We start from the raw sequence: 25,749 nt of genomic DNA on the forward strand, positions 1-25,749 counted from the left end.
GGAGGAAGGCACAGGGTGTACAGTACGAATATGGGGAGAAGGCGAGCAGGTTGCTGGCCCACCAATTGAGGAAAAGGGGAGCAGCGAGGGAAATAGGGGGAGTGAGGGATGAGGAAGGAGAGATGGAGCGGGGAGCGGAGAGAGTGAATGGAGTGTTCAAGGCATTTTACAAAAAATTATATGAAGCTCAACCCCCGGATGGGAGGGAGAGAATGATGGGCTTTCTGGACCGGCTGGAATTTCCCAAGGTGGAAGAGCAGGAAAGGGTGGGACTGGGAGCACAGATTGAAATAGAGGAAGTAGTGAAAGGAATTAGGAGCATGCAGGCAGGGAAGGCTCCGGGACCGGATGGATTCCCAGTTGAATTTTACAGGGAATATGTGGACTTGCTCGCCCCGCTACTGATGAGGACCTTTAATGAGGCCAAGGAAAGGGGACAGCTGCCCCCGACTATGTCTCCTAAAGAAGGAAAAGGACCCGCTGCAATGCGGGTCCTATAGACCTATTTCCCTCCTAAATGTAGACGCTAAGATTCTGGCCAAGGTAATGGCAATGAGGATAGAGGATTGTGTCCCGAGGGTGGTCCATGAGGACCAAACTGGGTTTGTGAAGGGGAGACAGCTGAATACGAATATACGGAGGCTGCTAGGGGTAATGATGATGCCCCCACCAGAGGGGGAAGCGGAGATAGTGGTGGCGATGGATGCCAAGAAAGCATTTGATAAGTGGAGTGGGATTATTTGTGGGAGGTGCTGAGGAGATTTGGTTTTGGAGATGAGTATGTTGGATGGGTGCAGCTGTTGTATAGGGCCCCAGTGGCGAGTGTGGTCACGAATGGACGGGGATCTGCATACTTTCGGCTCCATAGAGGGACAAGGCAGGGATGCCCTCTGTCCCCGTTACTGTTTGCACTGGCGACTGAGCCCCTGGCAATAGCATTGAGGGGTTCCAAGAAGTGGAGGGGAGTACTTAGAGGAGGAGAAGAACACCGGGTATCTCTGTATGCGGATGATTTGTTGTTATATGTAGCGGACCCGGCGGAGGGGATGCCAGAGATAATGCGGGACACTTCGGGAGTTTGGAGAATTCTCAGGATATAAACTGAACATGGGGAAAAGTGAGTTGTTTGTGGTGCATCCAGGGGAGCAGAGCAGAGAAATAGAGGACTTTCCGCTGAGGAAGGTAACAAGGGACTTTCGTTACTTGGGGATCCAGATAGCCAAGAATTGGGGTACATTGCATAGGTTAAATTTAACGCGATTGGTGGAACAAATGGAGGAGGACTTCAAGAGATGGGCCATGGTATCCCTGTCACTGGCAGGGAGGGTGCAGGCGGTTAAAATGGTAGTCCTCCCGAGATTCCTCTTTGTGTTTCAGTGCCTCCCGGTGGTGATCACGAAGGCTTTTTTCAAAAGGATCGAAAAGAGTATCATGAGTTTTGTGTGGGCCGGGAAGACCCCGAGAGTGAGGAAGGGATTCTTACAGCGTAGTAGGGATAGGGGGGGGCTGGCACTACCGAGCCTAAGTGAGTACTACTGGGCCGCCAATATCTCAATGGTGAGTAAGTGGATGGGAGAAGAGGAGGGAGCGGCGTGGAAGAGATTGGAGAGGGCGTCCTGTAGGGGGACTAGCCTACAAGCTATGGTGACGGCCCCACTGCCGTTCTCACCGAAGAAATACACCACAAGCCCGGTGGTGGTGGCGACTTTGAAAATTTGGGGACAGTGGAGACGGCATAGGGGAAAGACGGGAGCCTTGGTGGGGTCCCCGATAAGAAATAACCATAGGTTTGCCCCGGGGAGAATGGATGGGGGATTTGGAATATGGCAAAGAGCAGGAGTAACGCAACTGAAAGATCTGTTTGTGGATGGAAAGTTCGCAAGTCTGGGAGCGCTGACCAAGAAATATGGGTTGCCCCAAGGGAATGCATTCCGGTATATGCAACTGAGGGCTTTTGCGAGGCAGCAGGTGAGGGAATTCCCGCAGCTCCCGACGCATGAGGTGCAGGACAGAGTAATCTCAAAGACATGGGTGGGGGGACGGTAAGGTGTCAGATATATATAGGGAAATGAGGGACGAGGGGGAGATTATGGCAGATGAGCTGAAAGGGAAATGGGAAGAAGAGCTGGGGGAGAAGATTGAGGAGGGGCTGTGGGCGGATGCCCTAAGTAGGGTAAACTCATCGTCCTCGTGTGCCAGGCTAAGCCTGATTCAATTTAAGGTGTTACACAGGGCGCATATGACTGGAGCACGGCTCAGTAAATTTTTTGGGGTAGAGGATAGGTGTGCGAGATGCTCGAGAAGCCCAGCGAATCACACCCACATGTTCTGGTCATGTCCGGCACTACAGGGGTTCTGGGTGGGGGTGACAAAGGTGCCTTCGGTGCTTCGAAAGTAGTGGGGGCCCCAGGTCGAACCAAGCTGGGGGTTGGCTATATTTGGGGTTGCACAAGAGCCGGGAGTGCAGGAGGCAAGAGAGGCCGATGTTTTGGCTTTTGCGTCCCTCGTAGCCCGGCGCAGGATACTGTTGATGTGGAAGGAAGCCAAGCCCCCGGGGGTGGAGACCTGGATAAATGACATGGCAGGGTTTATAAAGCTGGAACGGATTAAGTTCGTTCTAAGGGGATCGGCTCAAGGGTTCACCAGGCGGTGGCAACCGTTCGTCGAATACCTCACAGAAAGATAGAGGGAATGGAAAAGAAGAAGGCAGCAGCAGCAGCCCGGGGGGGGGGGGGGGGGGGGGAAGGAACCAGAAGGAGTCTCAGGGTTATTAATATGTATGTATAATATGTATAGGTCGTTGCTATAATAATTGTATATTGGACTGTTAAATCATATTTTTTGGAGAGTGTTTATCTGAGACAAGGCAGTTGCCATTTAGTTTTAGTTATATATTATTTATTCTTTGTTTATATAACAGGTCATTGTTATCTATACTGTTATATTATTGTGTAAAGGATACACAATGTACTGTGATGGTTGACCAAAAATTTCAATAAAATATTTTTTTTTAAAAATAAAAAGATTTTGTCGTCCAGGTTTGAGGATTGTGTGCCAAACGTCATTGTGGAGGATCAGACGGACTTCGTTAAGAGCAGGCAGCTGGTGGCCAACGTAAGAAGGCTGTTAAACGTGATCATGATGCCCCCGGAAAATAGGGAGGTGGAGGTAGTGGTCGCGATGGATGCGGAGAAGCTTTTGACCGGGTTGAGTGGGATTATTTATGGAGGTTCTGGAGCAGTTCGGATTTTTGAGGGCTTTATTGACTGGGTCAGGTTGCTGTACAGGCTCCTGTGGGCAAGTGTACGGGCGAACAGGACGACTTCGGGACTATTTTAGACTGCACCGGGGGACGAGACAGGGATGCCCTCCTCCCCACTGCTGTTTGCACTGGCTATACGGCCGCTGGCAATTGCTCTGAGGGCTTCAAGGGGTTGGAAGGGGCTGGTCCGGGGAGGGAAGGGGGGGGGGGGGGGGGGGAGGGGCACAGAGTCTCGCTGTATGCAGATGACCTGCTTTTGTATGTTCGGATCCAATTGAGGGGTTGGAAGAAATTAAGGGTATTTTAGGGAATTCGGTCGGTTTTCGGGGTATAAGCTTAATATGGGGAAGAGCGAGAGGTTTGTGGTCCAGGCGAGGGGTCAGGAGAGGGACTGGGGGAACTGCCGTTTTAGAGTGTAGGGTACAGTTTCAGGTACCTAGGAATTCAGGTGGCGCGGGATTGGGACCGGCTACATAAATTGAACTTGGCCCATTGGTGGATCAGATAAAAGATGATTTCCGGAGATGGTATGCACTCCCATTGTCTCTAGCTGGGAGAGTCCAAACGGTGAAAGTGACGGGCTTCCTGAGATTCCTGTTTGTTTCTCAATGTCTCCCCATCTTCATCCCGCGGTCCTTTTTTAAGCGGGCCAATAAAGTTATAGCGGGCTTTGTATGGGGTGTGAGGAGGGTAATGCTTGAGCAGAGTCGGGGGGAGGGCGGGTTGGCGCTGCCGAACTTTAGCAATTATTACTGGGCGGCTAACATATCCACGATTAAGAAGTGGCTTTTTTTTTGGGGGGGGGGGGGGGTCCGGCATGGGTGCGTATGGAGGCAACTTCTTGCATGCGCACAAGTCTGGGGGGGGCTGGTAACTGCGCCTCTGCCATTCCCGCCGGCGCAGTACTCCACCAGCCCCATGGTGGTGGCGGCCTTGAGAGTCTGGGGGCAGTGGAGGAGACATGTGGGAGCATCGGTCCTGGTCCCCAATCTGCGATAATCACCGGTTTGCCCCGGGGAGGATGGACGGGGGTTCCAAATTCGTCGGAGAGCGGGATTGAGAGGATGGGGGTCTTGGTTATAGAGGGAGCTTTCTGAGTATGAGGGCGCTGGACGAGAAGTTTGCATTGGTGGGGGGAATCGAATTTTGATATCTGCAGGTGTGGGACTTACTGCGTGGGAAGGTACCACCCTTTCCAGTCCTGCCGCGAAGGGGGATTCAGGATAGGGTGGTTTCTAGAGGATGGATAGGTGAAGGGGAGCGTTTCTGACATCTATAAGGAGCTTATGGGATCAGAAGAGACGCAGACCGAGGAGCTGAAACAAAAGTGGGAGGAGGAGCTGGGGGGAGAGATAGAGGAGGGCCTTTCGGGCGGACGCGTTGAGTAGAGTCAACGCGGCCGCGACGTGTGCCAGATCAGCCTGATTCAATTCAAGGTCGTGCACCGGGTTCACATGACAATGGCCCGGATGAGCAGATTCTTTTGGGGTGGAGGATAGGTGCGCAAAATGTGCGGGAGGACCAGCAAACCATGTCCACATGTTCTGGGCATGTCCAAAAGCTGAGGGATTTTGGCAGGGTTTGCTGACGTAATGTCCAAGGTATTAAATACAAGGGTGGCATTGAGTCCAGAGGTGGCGATTTTCAGGGTGTTGCAGGATCCGGGAATCCAGGAGGAGAAAGAGGCAGGACGTTCTGGCCTTTGCTACCCTGATAGCCCGGAGGTGGATATTACTAGCATGGAGGGACTCGAGGCCCCCGAAGTCGGAGACCTGGCTATCGGACACGGCTGGCTTTCTCTGCCTGGAGAAAATTAAGTTCGCCATGAGAGGGTCATTGTTAGGGTTCGCCCGGAGGTGGCAACCATTCATCGACTTCTTCGAAGAGAATTAATCGTCAGCAGAAGGGGGGGGGGGGGGGGGGGGGGGGGGTTAGGTTAGCGTAGATTAGGAGGTTAGGTAATGGTGGGGCCTGTGGGGGAGGAAGGTGGTATTTGCACTACGTTTATATTTTTATGTACATTATTTATATTGCTGCTGTTACAATGCCAAAAAATACCTCAATAAAATGTTTATTGAAAAAAAAAAAAATTCTTGGGATGGCACTGCTAGCAAGTCCACATTTATTGCCCATCTCTAGTTTCCCTCAAATGGTGACACCGGGGAAAAGGCAAGAGAATGAAAACAAGCCGAACTTCTCTCGCAGAAAGCTGGCACAGGCATGTTGGGCTGCCTGGACTCTTTTGATGCTTGTTACCATCTATGATTTCACCAGGATGTTGCCTGGTATGGAGGGCATTAGCTATGTCATAGTCACAGTCATAGAATTTACAGTGCAGAAGGAGGCATTCGGCCCATCAAGTCTGCACCGGCTCTTGGAAAGAGCACCCTACCCAAGGTCAACACTGCCACCCATTCCCATAACCCAGTAACCCCACCCAACATTAAGGGCAATTTTGGACACGAAGGGCAATTTATCATGGCCAATCCACTTAACCTGCACATCTTTGGACTGTGGGAGGAACCGGAGCACCCGGAGGAAACCCACGCACACACGGGGAGGATGTACAGACTCCGCACAGACAGTGACCCAAGCTGGAATCGAACTTGGGACCCTGGAGCTGTGAAGCAATTGTGCTATCCACAAGGCTACCGTGCTGCCCCTATGAGGAGCGGTTGAATAAACAAAGTTTGTTCTCACTGGAACGACGGAGGTTGAGGGGCGACCTGATAGAGGTCTACAAAATTATGAGGGGCAGAGACAGAGTGGATAGTCAGAGGCTTTTTCCCAGGGTAGAGGGGTCAATTACTTGGGGGCATAGGTTTAAGGTGCGAGGGCACGGTTTAGAGGAGATGTACGAGGCAAGTTTTTTTTACACAGAGGGTAGTGGGTGCCTGGAACTCGCTGTCGGAGGAGGTGGTGGAAGCAGAGACGATAGTGACCTTTAAGGTGCAACTTGACAAATACATGAAGATGGGAATAGAGGGATACGACGGACCCAGGAAGTATAGAAGATTTAGTTTAGACGGGCAGCATGGTCGGCACAGGCTTGGAGGGCCGAAGGGCCGGTTCCTGTGCTGTACTTTTCTTTTCTGTTCTTTTTTATAAAAAAAAGTGAATTCAAATTATCAACTATCATGGTTGGATTTGAACTTATGTTCTCCGATTAGGCCAAGCCTCTGGATTACTAGTTCAGTAACAGAGCTGCTACATGAAAATACTCATACTTGCACTAGAAAAAATCAGATATCCTGACTGTGAAAAGGTTTGTGAGCCCTCTGCCAAATTCACATCAGGTTTCATGTCACAACATGAAATCTCATCAGTTCCTCAGGCATGGAGTTGGAACTGTCACATTCCAAGTGAGTTTCAGATGCAAGACCCATAGACTGGAGCCCGAGGATGACTCAAATCAACATAAGTATTGAAGCATCAAGCAAATAAACTGATATTAATCTAACAAGCAGAAAGGGAAACTTGATTTTTAAAATTAGAAGTTGTATAAAAATACTGTAATAATGCTATACATTAAAAATCTTGTTTGCTCTTGAAGTTCCCATCAGGAAGACTAACTTCTTGTGACACACTGCTGTCCAAATTAACTTGCCCATCAATTTATTTACCACTCCAAGACTGGCCTCAAATAGGTAGGTGCTACTACCTAGTTACTTTTGAGGCCTCTCAGCTGTATCTGAAGATAGATTGTACAGTACGACTGCCTGCTTTATAAGTTGATTTAGACAGGTATTATGGGTTTTGGGCACCACCCTACGTTGGAGCTAATAAAATCAAGCAAAGACCAGCCAGTGCTCCCTGCTCTGTTTCCACCCTGACCCAGCATCCTCCACGCTTGGCCACCGCTCACCCCCCCCCCCCAAATTTTAGATGATGCGGAGTGGCACAGATTACTTGGAAAATCTTGTATTTAAAATGCCAGTTACTTCCTTATTTTGCATAATTTCCCTGAAGTTCGTGTTTAGGAAACGCTTGTAATAAAACTCCAATGTCAGAACTGGATAACTGCCAGTGATGAACACAAAGCCAACTTAATGTCTAAACGCAATGGATCTATGATTTAGTCAAAAGGGTATCCCTAGTGATCGTGTAAACATGTATTTAAAAATAAACATTCAGCTGCATTAAAATAACACAAAAGATTAAACGTATGCTCATTTACATAGCACCTTTAACAACCTCAGGATGACTCAAAGCAATTAAATATTTTTGAAATGCAGTCACTGTTGAATGTTGGGAAACACAGCAGTGAATTTGTGCACAAGGTCCCACAAACAGAAATAAGATAATGACCAAACAATCTGTGAGGTGATAAATACTGATCCACAACCATCAATATCTAAATAAAATATCTGGCTATTACTTAATTTCTGTTTGAGTATTGCTGAAAGAAAGAGACAGGCTTTTTGTCTTGCATTCATCAGGGCAGATGCAACAGCTCTCTGGTGTATTCACCATGGCAACGTCTTGGCCAATTAAAGTCGACTTGTCAACTAGTCAGCACTCACTTTCTCATGCAGTACGAATTGTTGGTCCCTTGGAAATTTGACTCTCTTGCATTTGTCCTGATGAGTACAAGATAAAAAGCTTCGACTGCATGTTTCTTTATTCAGCAACACTCAAGTTGTAGACCATCAAGTCACTCATTTCCATTTGATACCGTATTTTATAAAAAATTAGCATTGTCCTGTATCGCAACAATGCAAAGAAAAAACTTAATTGGCTGACTCGCACTTTTAGGATGATCTAAAGTTGCGAAGGATGCTAACCAGAAGTGGACTTGTTACAACACACACAGCACTACAGCACCGGGCCTGGGCCAATAGGAGAGGCCCCATACTGAGAGCTGGCTGAGGGAGTGCCAATCAAGAGCTTTGTTGCTCTGAATTTGCAAATAGTCTCTTTTGAGCCCTACCAGCAGCAATGAAAAACCACATCAGTCCCTGATTGGTGGATTGGATTGGATTGGATTTGTTTATTGTCACGTGTACCGAGGTACAGTGAAAAGTATTTTTCTGCGAGCAGCTCAACAGATCATTAAGTACATGAGAAGAAAAGGGAATAAAAGAAAACACATAATAGGGCAACACAACATATACAATGTAACTACATAAGCACTGGCATAGGATGAAGCATACAGGGTGTAGTGTTAATGAAATAGTCCATAAGAGGGTCATTTAGGAGTCTGGTGACAGTGGGGAAGAAGCTGTTTTTGAGTCTGTTCGTGCGTGTTCTCAGACTTCTGTATCTCCTGCCCCGATGGAAGAAGTTGGAAGAGTGAGTAAGCAGGGTGGGAGGGATCTATTGATTATGCTGCCCGCTTTCCCCAGGCAACGGGAGGTGTAGATGGAGTCAATGGATGGGAGGCAGGTTTGTGTGATGGACTGGGCGGTGTTCACGGCTCTCTGATGTTTCTTGCGGTCCTGAAGTCAATTACCAGCTCTGTAGTTTTGCTGGCATTGAGGGAGAGATTGTTGTCGCGACACCACTCCACTAGGTTCTCTAACTCCCTCCTGTATTCGGACTCATGGTTATTCGCGATCTGGCCCACTATGGTCGTATCGTCAGCAAACTTGTAGATGGAGTTGGAACCAAGTTTTGCCACGCAGTCGTGTGTGTACAGGGAGTAGAGTAGGGGGCTAAGTACGCAGCCTTGCGGGGCGCCGGTGTTGAGAACTATTGTGGAGGAGGTGTTGTTGTTCATTCTTACTGATTGTGGTCTGTTGGTCAGAAAATCGAGGATCCAATTGCAGAGTGGGGAGCCAAGTCCTAGGTTTTGGAGCTTTGATATGAGCTTGGCTGGAGCCCCCTTAGAGAAAGAAAACACTGTCCCAAAATTGAGAGGTGGTGGAAACTGGAGCAGTTCGTACGGATCTCCTGATTCCAGAGCGAGGTGGTACGGGCGGGATGGATGACAGGCAACCAACTGACCAAAGAAAGAACAAAGACTGGGCCATGGCAAGCTATATAAAACCAGCAGCAGCCAGGCAGCTCGCTGGGAGCACACAATGTCATTGAGTCTTGAGGCATGGCCACCCGCGCGAGAGGTGAGCAGTCAGGAGGTTGCGAGGGTCAGGCAGGCATCGGCCCATAGCTTTCGGGGATCAGCAGGTGACTGGACCACCAGAGCCCAGGAGTGAGTGAGAGGGCTGGGCAGCAACAGAACTGGCGAAGGCAAGGCCGTAAGATGGCAAGAGCAGTGGCCAGGGCTGGGCAGATCACGCTAGCAGCAGCCAGGCAGCCAACCAGGAGCACACGTGGCCGCCGAGGCTGGGGGCCCAGCCACTTGAGTGAGAGATGAGCAGTTGGGAGGTGCAAGGTCATGGCAGGCGCCAGCGTGGTTTTCAGGGAGCAGCGGGGTGACTTGACCAGAGGACAGGGCTGAGAGCGAGGTGGGCTGAGCAACCAGACTGGTGAGAGCAAGGCCAGATAGCATTGTGTGAGTTGAGGGTGGGCAGAGTCAGGATGGCATTGCTGTCATTGGAGGGTATTTGACATCATTGGGAGAGGGGCTTGAGGTAATATGGGGTGGGCTGCCACGTCACCAGAAGGTGAAGTGTGATTTGTGGGGTCCCACAAAGAGGGGAAGCATGGGGCTCCCCAAAAGTTTAAGGCGCCTCTGTACTGATTTAATTTCTCATAATCTGGAACATCTTTCCAGCCATGCTCCTGTAATTTTCGGATAATAGTTAAACAAACTTTGGACAGCATGTATAGGTTCCATGCAAATATACAGAGTCAAAGATTGAATCTAGAGAGGTCAGAAACTATAATATTCTAACCAGATGCGACTAGCTTAATTGCTACAAACCAGTGGCCGTGGTATTATATTGTACGTATGACTGCATACAACAATGTTGTATCCAGCATAACCCAGGGGAAAAGGTTATTAGATTAGATTGATTTACAGGCTTAACCCTGCAAGCCTCTTATCGGATAACTCCCAAGGGAACTAGACAATGAAAAGCCAACTAATTAACGTTTTCATTCTGAAACAGTTAGCTGCTGTCTGTTCGAGGTTACCATACTACTTGATCTGATTAAATTTCAAGACTCTTGCAGTAGTTCAATAAAGATAGACCAGAGACTGCGTTGGTTTCAGAGTTAATCCATAATATACACAGGGTTATATCTGTCTCAATGCTCCAAAGCCTTTATTATTCTTTTGGAGGTGAACTGCAAATCACCAACGATTACTGGTCTTTACCAAGAAATTCAGGCTAGAAAACTCAGTAATTACAGACAGTCAATTTAACCTCGGTGGTTGGAAAGCTTTTAGAAATGATAATTTGGCACAAAAGTCACTTGGGCAAATGTGGACTAATTAAAGGAAGCCAGTATGGATTTGTTACAGGCAAATTACTTTTGATGAGGTAATAGAGAGGGTTGATGAGGGTAATGCTGTGGATATGGTGCATATAGTTAGAGGCTTTGAATAAAAGGGGTAGTATCAGGTATAAAATTGGCTGAGTGATGGAAGACAGTAGTTTTTTAAAAAAAGTAATGTTTATTGAAGTTTTCACAAAATATCAACAACAAAATGAAAAAGGAACCCAATAGAATCAAATACAAAACAAAATAAAACCCCGTACCCCCCTCCCCCCTATACATAAATAATAAATTAACACCCCGAATTAACACATAGCAACCATAGCAAATATATACACCCCCTCAGATCCTCCAGTGTAGACAAACAAAAATAAAATAGAACCCCCCCCCCCCCCCGGTTGCTGCTGCTGCTGACCATTGTCTACCGTTCTGCCAGGAAGTCCAAGAACGGTTGCCACCGCCTGAAAAACCCTTGCACCGATCCCCTTAAGGCAAATTTCACCCTCTCCAATTTCATAAACCCCGCCATATCGTTGATCCAGGATTCCACGCTTGGGGGCCTTGCATCCTTCCACTGAAGAAGAATCCTTCGCCGGACTACCAGGGACGCAAAGGCCAGAATACTGGCCTCTTTCGCCTCCTGCACTCCCGGCTCCCCTGCAACCCCAAATATTGCGAGCCCCCAGCCCGGTTTGACCCTGGATCCTACCAGCCTCGACACCGTCCTTGCTACGCCCTTCCAAAACTACTCCAGCGCTGGGCATGCCCAGAACATATGGGTGTGGTTTGCTGGGCTCCCTGAGCACCTAACACACCTGTCCTCACCCCCCCAAAAACGGCTCATCCTTGTCCCGGTCATGTGTGCCCTGTGCAGCACCTTAAACTGTATGACGCACCAAGAGGAAGAGTTCACCCTCCCAAGGGCATCTGCCCATGTTCCCTCCTTGATCTCCTCCCACAACTCCTTCTCCCACTGACCTTTCAACTCCACCACCGAGGCCTCCTCCTCCTCCTGCATCACCTGGTAAGTTGCCGAGATCTTCCCCTCTCCAACCCCCCCCCCCCCCCCCCCCCCCCCGAGAGCACCCTGTCCTGTACCGTGCGTGGCCGCAGCAGCAGGAATTCCACCACTTGCCGCCTGGCAAACGCCCTTACCTGTTGTGGTAGTATGTATTAGGGGGCATGTGGGACTGGAAGCCCTAATGTCATTGGCTGACAGATCCCGGGTCCTGGTTGGCCGTTGACCTCTAGCTCCGCCCTGAAGGCGGAGTATAAGAAGCCGGAGTCCTCCCCCGCAGGCCATTCTACTATCGAGCTGCGGGGGAACAGACACGCTTAATAAAGCCTCATCAACTTCACTCTATTCGTCTCACGGAGTCTTTGTGCGCTACACCTGTAGATACCTAAAGGTGTTCCCCGGGGGGAGCCCATACTTCTCCTCCAGCTCACTCAGGCTCGCGAACCTACCATCCACAAACAGGTCCCCCAACCTTCTTATCCCTGCCCTGTACCACCCTGAAAACCCTCCATCTCTTCTCCCTGGGACAAACCGGTGGTTCCCCCGTATTGGGGTCCACACCGATGCCCCCACTTCCCCCTGTGCCGACTCCACTGCCCCCAGATTTTGAGGGTAGCCGCCACCACCGGGCTCGTGGTATACCTCATTGGCAGGAGCGGCAGCGGCGCCGTTGCCAGCGCCTCCAGACTCGTACCCTCACAAGACGTCGTCTCCAGTCTCTTCCATGCAGCCCCCTCCCCCTCCATCACCCACTTGCGCACCATCGCCACATTGGCGGCCCAGTAGTACCCACAGAGGTTGGGCAGTGCCAGCACCCCCCCCCCATCCCTACTCCGCTCCAGGAACACCCTTCTCACCCTCGGAGTCCCTCGCGTCTACACAAACCCCGTTATGCTCCTGTTGACCCGCCTAAAGAAGGCCTTCGGGATAAGAATGGGGAGGCACTTGAACAGGAACAAAAACCTTGTGAGCACCGTCATCTTAACTGACAGCACCCTACCCGCCAGGGACAGCGGCAACGCCTCCCACCTCTTAAACTCCTTCTCTATTTGCTCCACTAGCCTCGTGAAATTAAGTCTATGCAGGGCCCCCCAGCTCCTGGTCACCTGTACCCCCAGCTCCTGGCCACCTGGACCCCCAAATATCTGAAGCTCCTCTCCGCCCTTTTTAGTGGGAGCTCGCCAATCCCCCTTTCCTGGTCCCCTGGGTGAACCACGAACAACTCGCTCTTCCCCATGTTGAGCTTGTACCCTGAGAAATCCCCGAACTCCCTGAGGATCCTCATTATCTCCGGCATTCCCCCCACCGGGTCCGCCACATATAGCAGCAAGTCATCCGCATAGAGCGACACCCTATGCTCCTCCCCACCCCGCACCAACCCCCTCCAGTTCCTCGACTCCCTCAGTGCCATAGCCAGGGGTTCAATCGCCAGTGCGAAGAGCAGTGGGGACAGGGGACACCCCTGCCTCGTCCCTCGATGCAACCAAAAGTACTCAGACCTCCTCTTGTTCGTGGCCACACTCGGCATCGGGACCTCGTACAACAGCCTAACCCACCTGATGAACCCCTCCCCAAACCCAAACCTCTTCAGTACCTCTCACAAGTACCCCCACTCTACCCTATCAAAGGCCTTCTCAGCGTCCATCGGCACCACTATCTCCGCCTCCCCCTCCCTCGCCGGCATCATAATAACGTTCAGGAGCCTCCGCACATTCGCGTTCAACTGCCTCCCCTTCACGAACCCCATCTGGTCTTCGTGGATCACCTGCGGCACCAAGTCCTCAATTCTCGTGGCTAAGACCTTCGCCAGCACCTTGGCATCTACATTTAACAACAAAATTGGCCTGTAAGATCCACACTGAAGGGGATCCTTGTCCCGCTTCAGGATCAAGGAGATCAGTGCCCGGGACATTGTCGGGGGCAAAGCCCCCCCCCCGCCTCATTGAAGGTCCTAACCAGCAACGGGCCCAACAGGTCCACATATTTTTTGTAGAATTGGACCGGGAAACCGTCCGGCCCCGGTGCCTTCCCCGCCTGCATGCTCCCTATCCCTTTGGCCAGCTCCTCCAGCCCAATCGGGGATCCTAATCCCGCACCCAGTCCCTCCTCCACCTTCGGGAACCTCAATTGGTCCAGTAAGCGCCCCATCCCTCCCTCCTCCAGTGGGGGCTCGGACCGATACAGTTCCTCATAAAAATCCCTGAAGACCCCATTGATGTCAACCCCACTCCGCACCACACTCCCTCCCCTATCCTTAACTCCCCCGATCTCCCTAGCTGCCTCCCGCTCTGTAGCTGATGCGCTAGCATCCGGCTTGCCTTTTTCCCATATTCATAAACCACCCCCTGGATCTTCCACCACTGCGCCTCCGCCTTCCTGGTGGTCAACAGGTTGAATTCGGCCTGGAGGCTACACCTCTCCCTCAGCAGTCCCTCCTCCGGCACCTCCGCGTACCTCCCAGCTACCCTCAACATCTCCCCCACCAGCCTCTCCCTCTGCTCTCCTCGTGGGCCCTAATGTAGATCAGCTCTCCCCTATCCACCGCCTTCAGCGCCTCCCAGACCATCCCCACTTGGACCTCCCCGTTATCGTTGGCTTCCAGGTATCTCTCTATGCTTCCTCGGACCCGCTCACTCACCTCCTCGTCCGCCAACAGCCCCACCTCCAAGCGCCACAACGGGCGCTGGTCACTCTCCTCCCCCAGCTCTAGGTCTACCCAATGCGGGGCGTGATCCGAAATGGCAATCGCCGAGGACTCGGTATCCTCAACTCACGCTATCAGCGTCCTGCTCATAATAAAAAAGTCGATCCGGGAATAGACCTTATGAACGTGCGAGAAGAATAAAAATTCGCTAGCCCCCGGCCTTGCAAATCTCCACCCCTCCCATCTAGTCCATAAACCCCCTCAGCACTTTAGCCGCCGCCGGCTTCCTACCCGTCCTAGACCTGGAGCGGTCCAGTGCCGGATCCAACACCGTGTTAAAGTCTCAGGCCGCATTCTCAGGCCCCCCACTTCCAAGTCCGGGATCCGACCCAACATGCGCCGCATAAAACCTGCATCGTCCCAGTTCGGGGTGTACATGTTGACCAGCACCACCCTCTCCCCTTGCAGCTTACCACTTACCATTACATACCTGCCGCCATTGCCTGTCACAATGCTCGACGCCTTGAACGACACCTTCTTTCCCACCAAGATCGCCAACCCCCCTGATATTTGGCATCCAGCCCCGAATGAAACACCTGACCTACCCACCCCTTCCTCAATGTTACCTGGTCTGCCACCTTCAGGTGTGTCTCCTGGAGCATGACCACATCCGCCTTCAGCCCCTTCAGGTGCGCAAACACCCAGGCCCGCTTGACCGGCCCGTTCAGTCCCCTTACGTTCCAGGTTATCAGCCGGATTAGGGGGCTACCCGCCCCCCTCCCCCGCCGACTAGCCATAACCCCTCCTCGGCCAGCTACGCGCCCGCACCCCACGCCCAGCCCGTTCCTCACAGCGGCAGACACCTGTCCCGACCCCCTCTACTCGTCCCAGCTCCCCCTTGACCATTGCACTCCCGCAAGCAGCCCGGTTCCCCCCCACCCAGCCCCCCACCCCCACCCAGCTAGAACCCCTCGTAGCTGCTTTGCTCCCCCCATTGCACTCCCGCAAGTCAGCTGACTCCTGCTGACCCCGGCCACTCCCTCCTCTCCTTCGACTCCTCCCATTGTGGGACATCCCCTCCTCCTCCATTACCCATCAGTAGGCTCTCCGCCTCCCCCTTCGATCCCAAGCACGGGAAACAACCCTCGCTTCCCCGCCCCCTCCAGCGCGTGAAAAAGCCCGCTCTTTCCACCTGCCCGGCCCCGCCACCTCTGACGCAGCTCCTTTTACAGGCCCAGTCCCCTCACCCACGACTCGGGCCTCCCCCTCCTCCGCGGGGCCCCATCCCCCCTACCGGCCATCCACCCCGACTCCATTTACTTGCCCCCCTCCAAGAGCCCACCCGACAGACCCAACTAAAACAACGCCCAACCCACCCTAACCACCCACACCGAATCAAAAAGACACAAGAGCAAAGAACCCCCCCATAAAATATAACACACCAACAGCAATCCCCGACCATCCATCCCGACCCTCAGTTTGTGTCCAGCTTCTCGGCCTGAACAAAGGCACACGCCTCCTCCGGGAACTCAAAATAATGGTGCCGGTCCTTGTAGGTGACACACAGTTGCGCCGGCTGCAACATGCCAAACTTCACCCCCTTCCTGTGCAGCACCGCCTTCGCCCGGTTGTACCCGGCCCTCTTCTTCGCCACCTCCGCGCTCCTGTCCTGATATATCCGAACCTCCGCGTTCTCCCACCTGCTGCTCCTCTCTTTCTTGGCCCACCTGAGCACGCACTCCCGATCAGCGAACCGATGAAACTGCACCAGCACCGCCCTCAGCGGCTCGTTAGCCTTGTGCCTCCTCACCAGCACTCTATGGGCCCCTTCCAGCTCCAGGGGCCCCTGGAAGGACCCCGCTCCCATCAGCGAGTTTAGCATGGTGACCACATAGGCCCCCACGTCCGACCCCTCCTGCCCCTCCGGGAGGCCCAGGAGCCGCAGATTCTTCGGCCTCGACCGATTCTCCATCTCCTCGAACCGTTCCTTCCATTTCTTGTGGAGCGCCTCGTGCGCCTCCACCTTTACCGCTAGGCCCAAGATCTCGTCCTCGTTATCAGAGATCTTTTGTCGAACCTTGCAGATCGCCACCCCCTGGGCCGTCTGGGTCTCCAGCAGCTTATCAATAGAAGCCTTCATTGGCTCCAGCAGGTCCGCTTTGAGCTCCCTGAAGCAGCGCTTGATAACCTCCTGCTGCTCCTGCGCTCACTGCATCCATGCTGCCTGGTCCCGCCCACCGCCATCTTGCACTTCTTCCCTCGCACTTTCTTTGGGTTCACCACCACTTTTTTTAGTCGCCCCGCTCCTGGTCCAAGCCATACACTGTCAGGGGAATGTTGCAGTCTTCTGCCCACACCGGGAAATGTCGAAAAAATGCCGTTGGGGGGCCCTGAAAAGAGCCCAAAAGTCTGTTCCAAGCAGGAGCTGCCGAACGTGCGACTTAGCTCTGCATAGCCGCAACCGGAAGTATAGAAGACAGTAGTGATGAATGGTTGTTCTTCAAACTTGAGGATGATGTATAGTGGGGTCCTCCAGGATCAGTTTTATGACCCTGCAGTTCTTGATATATTAACGACCTAGACTTGGGTGTAACTTGGATGTACAAGGCACATTTTCAATATTTTGGATGACAAATCACTTGGAATAATTGTGAACTGAGGAGGATCGTGTTAAATGTCAAAAAGACAGACAGGCTGGTGGAATGCGTGGACAAGGTGTGGATGAAATTTTATGCAGAGAAGTATGAAGTGACTCATTTTAATAGGAGGAAAGAGGAGAGGCAATATCAGATAAAGGGGAAGATAAAGGTGGTGTTGGCGCAGAGGGACCTGGGAGTATGTGTACACAAATCATTGAAGAAGGTCTGGTAGGTTGAGAACCAGTTAATAAAGCATTCAGGACCCTGTGCTTTATAAAATGGGGGGTAGAGTGCAAAAGCAAGAAAGTTATGACAAACTGTATAAAATTGATTAACTTTTTTGAGGAAGTAACGAGGATTGATCGTGGTACTGCAGTTGATGTGGTCCACATGGATTTTAGGAAGGTTTTTCACAAGGCTCCACATGGCAGGCTGGTTAAATAAATGAAAGCCCATCAAAGCCCATCATCGAGGGAAATATAACAAGCTGGATACAAAACTGGCTCAGTGGCAGAAAACAAAGCGTAATTGTTGATGGATGCGGTGACTCAAAGGCTGTTCCAGTGGGGTTCTGCAGGCTTAGTACTCGGGCCCCTACATTTTGTGGTATATATTAATGAATTGTATTAAATGGAAGGGGGATGATAAAGAAGTTTTCAGAAGGTGCAAAAATTATCTGCATAGTAGATAGCAAGGAGAATAGCTGCAGATTCCAGGAAGATATCAATGGACTGGTCAGGTGGGCAGGAAATTGGCAAACTGAATTCAACTGAGAAGTGAGAGGTTGGGCAGGTCAGACAAGACACAGGATTACACAATAAATGGGAGGATACTGAAAGGTGCAAATAAGTGAGAGATCTTGGAGTGAATGTCCACAAATCCCTGAAGATAGGCAGGTTGGATAAGGTGGTTAAGAAAGCATATGGAATAATTTCATATATTATTAAATGGGTTGAGGTTGTTTTCCTTGGAATAGAGGAGGCCGAGGGGAGATTTGCATGAGGTAAGATTGTAAGGGGCCAGCATAGTGTGGATGGTAGAGTCTATCGACTTTAGCAGAGGCCAGTGGCTAGGGGACATAGATTTAACGTGCTTAGTAGAAGATGAGAGGAGAGATGAGGAAATGTTTTTTCACCCAGAAGGTGGTAGAGGCAGACACACTTAACTCATTTAAAAGGTGTCTGGATATGCAGACCAAGTGCTGCAACCTGCACTTCTACGGGCCAACTGCTGGAAAGTGGGATTTGACTGGTTGGCTTGTTTTTCAGCAAGCGCAGACACAATGGCCTCTTTCTGTGCCATTAACCTTGTATGATTCTATGAAAACATTGCTTTGGCCTCAACTGGAGTATCATGTCCAATTCTGGGCACTACACTTTGGGAAGGATTTGAAGGCATTCAAGAAGGCACAAAAAATATTCACGAGAATATTCCAGGGATCGAGAACTCAGTATCATGGATAGACTGGAGAAGCTGGGGCTGTTGTCTTTGTAGAAGATAAGATTTCATAGATGGGTATGGTCAGGGTAGATAGGAAGAGATTTTTTTCTCCTAGCATAAGGATCGAGAAACAATGGACACCGATTTAAGCCGACTGTAAAAAGAAGCAGCAGCACCATGAAGAAAAACCATTTGATGTTGTGAATGGATAGGATCTGGAATGCACCACTTGAGAGTGTGATGGAGACAGATTCAATTGAAGCTTTCAAAAGAGAATTGGATAATTATGTGAAAATAAAACATTTTTGGACTATGGGGAAAAGATGGTGACACAATGGGCCAAATGGCCTTCTTCTGTGTTGTAACAATTTTATGATTAAATGTGCAAATGTCTGCTGAAGATAGAAGCAGGCTTGGCAACTTCATGAGATTGAATAACCTTCCAGTCCTGACTGTCTAGACCTTCCATAAAGAATGGCCACTTGTCCCGTACCGGCCTCCCCGAACAGGCGCCGGAATGTGGCGACTAGGGGCTTGTCACAGTAACTTCATTTGAAGCCTACTGGTGACAATAAGCGATTTTCATTTCATTTTCATTGTTATTTGAGTGCCACCATTTACTGAGCTGAATCTGTCAGAAGTCATTGGCCTGCAGAGAGGAGCAGCAAGGCAATATTGTACTGAACCTGAACTTCCTGAAAGCTGCAAATTAGAATTGCAAGAATTGGTTTTTCTACAAGTAACTAAGTAAAGTCGCCATAGTCCCAGGTGACTTATAGGCTGCTTTCAGCTTTGAAGGGGAGAGTTAATTGGCAGTAATTTAACCTGAGGATCATCACACCTCAGGCAAGGGGCAAGGTTGAGAATGTGGGCTTTCATGAAGGACCTCAGCCGGTATGGGAATTGAACCCACGTTGCTGGCCTCACTATGCATCACGAACCAGCTGTCTAGCTAACCGAGCTAAATCAGCCCCAATTTTTACTTTTACTAAACCTTTGCTGTTTCTACAACAGTGCAATAATGAATATCTGTAAAGTGATTACCACTACAAATAGTACAGTAACTTTTATTTAATGCTTCGGTCATTATTTGTGTAAATGGCACAAAATATTTAACAGTAAGGATACCACAGGAGGTGTTAGCACATGGAATTCTCTTTTAATATTTTATGATTAGATAAGATCCATTCAAACCCTAAACAGTCCAAAGATGTGCAGGGTAGGTGGATTGGCTATACTAAATTGCCCCTCAGTATCCAAAAGGTTAGGTGGGTTACAGGATAGGGTTGAGGTGCGGGCTTAAGTAGGGTGCTCTTTTCAAAGGCCGGTGCAGACTTGATAGGTTGAATGGCCTCCTTCTGCACTGTAAATTCTATGATTCTACGTATTAGACTGGTTTCCTTTAATCTCAGTTGAGTTTACTTAACATTAAGCACTATGTATGTTACGTATACATACCTCCTGAGATGTAATGTTATAAATTATAGCTATCGTTACATAGTCATATTTCCTGGATTTCCATTAAGTACATAAAATATTGAACATATAAAAGCATTTAGCTTTACGGTATATACAGCTGTGTGGAATTACTTCTGTAAACTTCCTACCTCATCAACAGGCACATCAGATCTTGCCTTATAAAGGCTTACGTTGATTGCCATTTGTCATTGTTTCAACATGCTTTTAAAATAACAAAAGTCATTCAGGAAATGTTTTTCTCCTAAAAGTTGATTAAATTGTGATGAAAATCAGCCTGCAATAAACTGAGTTTACCTCTGTTTCTTGAGCACTCCATTTTTGGTCAAGAACTGAAGCAAGAAATTTTTCAAAAGCAATTCTTCTCGTCCTTCCTCCCCACCTCCACAACATACCTTTAAATCTTTCTGAATCATTCTTTAAGTCCTCTTCTGTAGTTTGATTATTTTCCAGATGAGATTCAAACATATCTAGAATTTTATAGAGTTCAGAAAAATACAACAATCTGTTAAATGGAAAGTTTTTAAAGACAAAATAAATCCAATTTATTATACCTGGCACTTCTGAAATTTGTTCAGCGGGGTAGCAGAGGTGAAAAGTGAGGCTCTCTCACACAACACCATTCAGCTTATAACACCAGTTTAATTACTTTCAACCTTGTTGGGATTTAGCAGAAATGCAGTCTTGGAGGAAAATGAAAGTCAGGGTAACTGAAAAGCTGATGAATTCTGAAATTTTGTAGGCTCTTTTTCATGTGATCAGCAAAGAGTCTAATAGGGGTATACAGCTCAGTCGTGATGAGCATTTTTATCTTTATTATGACTGTGTGCCAAAGACAGCAGCTGTTAAGTTACAGAGCACTGTGTACACAGTTTATACAGATATTCCAAGTAGAATATATTTGGGCTTTGATCCAAAACTTTAATGTCACTCAAATTTAACGTATTTTCTGAATTTTACTCAAATATATTTTGATTAAAAAAGCACAACACGAATCAATGACTCAGCTGGATATTTCTTCCCTCATTTAAAACTGGAAGTGGTGTTCCATGTGGAGAATTTCATAGGCAATGTATTATTACTATGCTGAACAGCTGTGAATTGATCACTATTTCAGAATAGAAGGGTGTATGTTGGTTGAAGTTACGTCTGATGACCCAGCCTCACTCCAGAATCTATTTGGTATTTTTAAAACAGTTTCTTAAGATGCCTTTGGAGTTTTCTATTACCCTTAACCATATTTGGTGCTGTTTCTTCCACAGCAATGTAAAAAAAATATGACGCGCTTGATTCTAGTTTCATAGTTTATCCACATATGGAGCCAAGAACTAAATATTCTCAGTTGCTTGAGTAACCACAGTAAAATGACCCCTTCTACTGAAATGAAAAGTAAAAACAGGTTTCCTGGTAAACAAAGGCAAATGAATTATTTTTACAAAGCCAAACAATTCTACATTTGCAAATAACCATTTGTCAAATATTGATACTCAATAATTATGCAAAAAGTATTATAGAATGGAAAAGCTGGAATCTCTGTAACCCAATGGGAACCACTAAAACAGTTGGTTTCATAGGTACTTTAAGAGGGAGGAACACAGACTAGGGTACTATCAGAATTTATTGCAATTACGGGCCAACCACAAACTGCGTGTCAGCTGGATTTTGGCTTCACTGGCCAGTACAGTTCTTACCGAGCCATTATGATGGCTAGATTCAAATTGTGGTATACACATCCTACAGTACTTGTTGCACGTGCTTTGTACCTAAAAATCGGATGTTGTGGTCTGAGGGATGTAACAAGATAGCAAGACTTCCGGTTGCGGCTATGCCTAGGTAGGTCACACGGTCGGCAGTTCCCGCCGATAACTGACTTTTAGGCCCTTTTAAGGAGCTCCAGTGGCATTTGGACGATGATTCCGGTGTGGGAAGGAAACAGTGAGGGTCCCCCAGAACTGTATGGAATGAACAAGGAGTGGAGCGGTCAAAAAAGTGGCTTTAGAGAAGAGAGAAGAACGGGCGTGAAAAAACAAGATGGCGGCGGGCGGGGATCAGGCAGCGTGGGCCCAGTGGTCCCGGGAGCAGCAGGAGTTTTAAGAAGCTGCTTTGCTGACTTGAAGGCGGAGATGTTGGGCCCTATGAAGGCGTCGATTGAAAGGCTGGTGGAGACCCAGAAGATGCAGTGGATGGCGATCAAGGAGGTGCAGCAGAAGCCCTCTGTTAATGAGGACGAGATTCTGGGCCTGGCGGTCAGAGTGGAAGCGCACGAGGCGCTGCACAAAAAATGGCAGGAGAAGCTGGAGGACCTGGAGAATAGGTCGAGGAAGCAGAACCTGTGGATTCTGGGTCTCCCTGAAGGCGCGGAGGAGTCGGATGCTGGGTATGCTGTATGTTGGGTATGCTGGGTATGTCAGTATGTGACCACGATGCTGAGTACGCTGATGGGCGCAGGGGCATTCCCGAGGCCCTTGGAGCTTGATGAGGCGCACAGAGTCCTGGCAAAGAGGCCGAGGGCGAACGGGCCGCCGACGGCTATAGTGGTAAGGTTCCACCGCCTCACCGACAGGGAGTGTATCCTGCGATGGGCGAAGAAGTAGCAGAGCAGCAGGTGGGAGAACGCAGAGATCCGGATTTATCAGGACTGGAGTGCAGAGCTGGCCAAGAAGCGTGCAGAATTCAATCAGGCCAAGGCGGTCCTCCATGGGAAGGGGGTGAAGTTCGGGCTGCTACAGCCGGCGAGGCTGTGGGTCACATACCAGGACCGACACCATTATTTTGATATGCCGGATGAGGTGTGGACTTTCATCAAGAATGAGACGTTGGACTCGAGTTAATGGATTGCAGTATGTTATGGGGGTTGTTTGTGAGGGGGATGGGGTGGTGTTTGGGTGGAGTTTTCCTTGCGTTTTCTTGTGTCTTTGTGGCCCCGGGCCCTCAGGGATTTGGGTGAGGTTGCAGTTGAGGAGATGCGTCACAGGGGGTGGGGTCGGCCCAGGCAGGGAGCGGTGTTTTTCCCGCGGAATGGTGGGGGCGGTACCTGAAGCGGGGGACAGTACTGTGTTCGATGTCCACATTGGTTCATACGGGGTGTAGGGGGGGGGGGCGTTCTCTCCCCCCTTAGATGGGGGGGCTGGAGATTTGGATGGGGAATCCACAAGGGGCAAAAGGCAGACGTAGCCATGCTACAGGAAACACACCTGAAGATCGGGGCAGCACGGTAGCCTTGTGGATAGCACAATTGCTTCACAGCTCCAGGGTCCCAGGTTCGATTCTGGCTTGGGTCACTGTCTGTGCGGAGTCTGCACATCCTCCCCGTGTGTGCGTGGGTTTCCTCCGGGTGCTCCGGTTTCCTCCCACAGTCCAAAGATGTGCGGGTTAGGTGGATTGGCCATGATAAATTGCCCTTACTGTCCAAAAGTGCCCTTAGTGTTGGGAGGGGTTACTGGGTTATGGGGATAGGGTGGCGGTGTTGACCTTGGGTAGGGTGCTCTTTCCAAGAGCCGGTGCAGACTCGATGGGCCGAATGGCCTCCTTCTGCTCTGTAAATTCTATCGCGGATAAAACCAGGCTGAGGAAGGGATGGGTGGGACAGGTTTTTCACTCAGGACTGGATGCGAAGAACAGGGGGGTCACAATCTTGGTGAGTAAGCGGGTGGCATTTGAGGCGGTGGGTATTGTGGCAGATAAGGGGGGTCGTTATGTTACGGTGAGTGGCAGGCTGCAGGGGGCCTGGGTGGTGCTAGTGAATGTGTATGCTCCGAACTGTGACGATGCAGGGTTCATGAAGCGGATGCTGAGCCGGTTGATGAAGGAGCGCCGGAGCCTTCAAACGGAGTTTGACTTGCTAACCATGGGGAAGGCTGAGGCCCAGTTGAGGAAGGTACAAGGAACAGTGTATGAGTATGGGGAGAAGGCAAGTCGGATGCTGGCGCATCAGCTGCGGAAGAGGGAGACGGCTAGGGAGATTGGGGGAATTAGAGATTTGGGGGGTGGGGTGGGGGGGGAAACATGGTGCTGAGCTCACCTAAGATAAACGAGGTCTTTAAGGACTTTTATGGTAAATTATACGAGTCAGAACCCCTGGAGGGAGGGGAGGACATGAGGCAGTTCCTGGACCAACTAAGGTTTACAAAGGTGGAGGAAGGGCGGGTAGAGGGATTAAGGGCCCCGACTGTGATGGAGGAATTAATTAAGGGGTTGGGGAGTATGCAGGCGGGCAAGGCCCCGGGCCGGATGACGGTCCTCCCTAGGTTCTTGTTCGTCTTCCAGTGCCTGCCCATTCTCATCCCCAAGTCCTTTTTCAAGCGGGTAAATAGGAGTATTACGGGATTTGTGTGGGCAAATAAGACTCCGCGGGTGAAGAGACTGTTTTTGGAGCCTGGGCTGACGCAGGGTAAATTCCTCCTCATCTTGCGCCAGGCTGAGCCTCATTCAGTTTAAAGTGGTGCACCGGACGCATATGACAGGGGCGAGAATGAGTAGGTTCTTTGGGGTAGAGGACAGGTGTGTGAGATGTTCAGGGAGCCCAGCGAACCATGCCCATATGTTTTGGACATGCCCGGCACTTACGGAATTTTGGAATGGCTTTGCAAAGGCTATGTCCAAGGTCTTGGACACTCGGGTAAAACCGAGCTGGGGGATAGCGAAAGAGGGTGGCCTTGGGGGAGGGGGGAAAGAGAGGCCGACCCGCCGATCGGTGGGCCCCGATCGTGGGCCATACCCCACCGGAGGTCACCCCGGTGAAGGGACCCCCCCCCCCCCCCCAGCGCACCCGCAGAGTTCCCGCCGGCAGCGACCAGGGGTGGACGGCACTGGCGGGGACCTGTCGTATCGTAGCGGCCGCTCGGCCCATCCGGCTGGAGAATCGCCGCTCGCCGGTTCTTCGAGCGGCTCGGTGCGAATCGCGCGCCGCTGGTTTCTGGGGCAGCGTGGCGCGATTCGTGCTGCGCCCCGGCGATACTCCCACCCGGCGTGGGGGGGGCGGGGGGAAAGAATAGCTCCCATGATCTTATTTTTAATTTCAGCACTTTGACTAAAAGAATGAGAAATTAGTAAATCATAGAATTATAGAAAGATTACAACAAAGAAAGAGGTCACTTAGCCCACCACGTCTGTGCCAGCAGAAAAACAAGCCACTAGCCTAATCCCAGCATTTACCCTGCAAGGTTACTGCACTTCAGGTACATATCCAGATACCTTTTAAATGAGTTGAGGTTTCTTTCTTTACTACCCTTTCAGGCAGTGAGTTCTTGACCCAACAGCCTTCTGGGCAAAAATGATTTTCTTTATTGCACCCACTAATCCTTCTACCAATCACTTTAAATCTTTACTCCTTAGTCACTGATCTCTCTGCTAATGTAAACAGGCTCATCCAACCGCTCTATCCAGGTCCCTCACAATTTTGAGCATTTTCAATCAAATCTCTCCTCCACCTCCTCTATTCCAAGGAGAATCTTACCTCATAGCTGCAATATTCCAGACCTGGCAACACCCTTGTGAATCTCCTCTGTACCCTCTCTAATGCAATTACACCCTGGAGGGCTGTGACCAGTGGTGTTCCACAGGGATCAGTGCTGGGGCCTTTGCTCTTTGTAGTATATATAAATGATTTGGAGGAAAATGTAACTGGTCTGATTAGTAAGTTTGCAGACGACACAAAGGTTGGTGGAATTGCGGATAGCGATGAGGACTGTCGGAGGATACAGCAGGATTTAGATTGTTTGGAGACTTGGGCGGAGAGATGGCAGATGGAGTTTAATCCGGACAAATGTGAGGTAATGCATTTTGGAAGGTCTAATGCAGGTAGGGAATATACGGTGAATGGTAGAACCCTCAAGAGTATTGAAAGTCAAAGAGATCTAGGAGTACAGGTCCACAGGTCACTGAAAGGGGCAACACAGGTCGAGAAGGTAGTCAAGAAGGCATACGG

At 50.1% G+C, this 25,749-nt stretch overlaps 1 protein-coding gene across 9 annotated transcripts in view; it reads right to left on the reverse strand.

The window, feature by feature from the left end:
* Nucleotides 1–25,749, reverse strand: part of slmapa (sarcolemma associated protein a) — a 383,477-nt gene that overhangs the window by 142,485 nt on the left and 215,243 nt on the right. For all 9 annotated transcript variants that reach the window (XM_072472425.1, XM_072472423.1, XM_072472424.1 and 6 more), the window contains one exon: nt 20,219–20,293. In XM_072472425.1, coding sequence (XP_072328526.1) covers nt 20,219–20,293 — 75 coding nt within the window. The remainder of the gene's footprint in view (nt 1–20,218; nt 20,294–25,749) is intronic.

This window comes from Scyliorhinus torazame, chromosome 13, assembly GCF_047496885.1.
Source record: "Scyliorhinus torazame isolate Kashiwa2021f chromosome 13, sScyTor2.1, whole genome shotgun sequence".
NCBI lineage: Eukaryota > Metazoa > Chordata > Chondrichthyes > Carcharhiniformes > Scyliorhinidae > Scyliorhinus > Scyliorhinus torazame.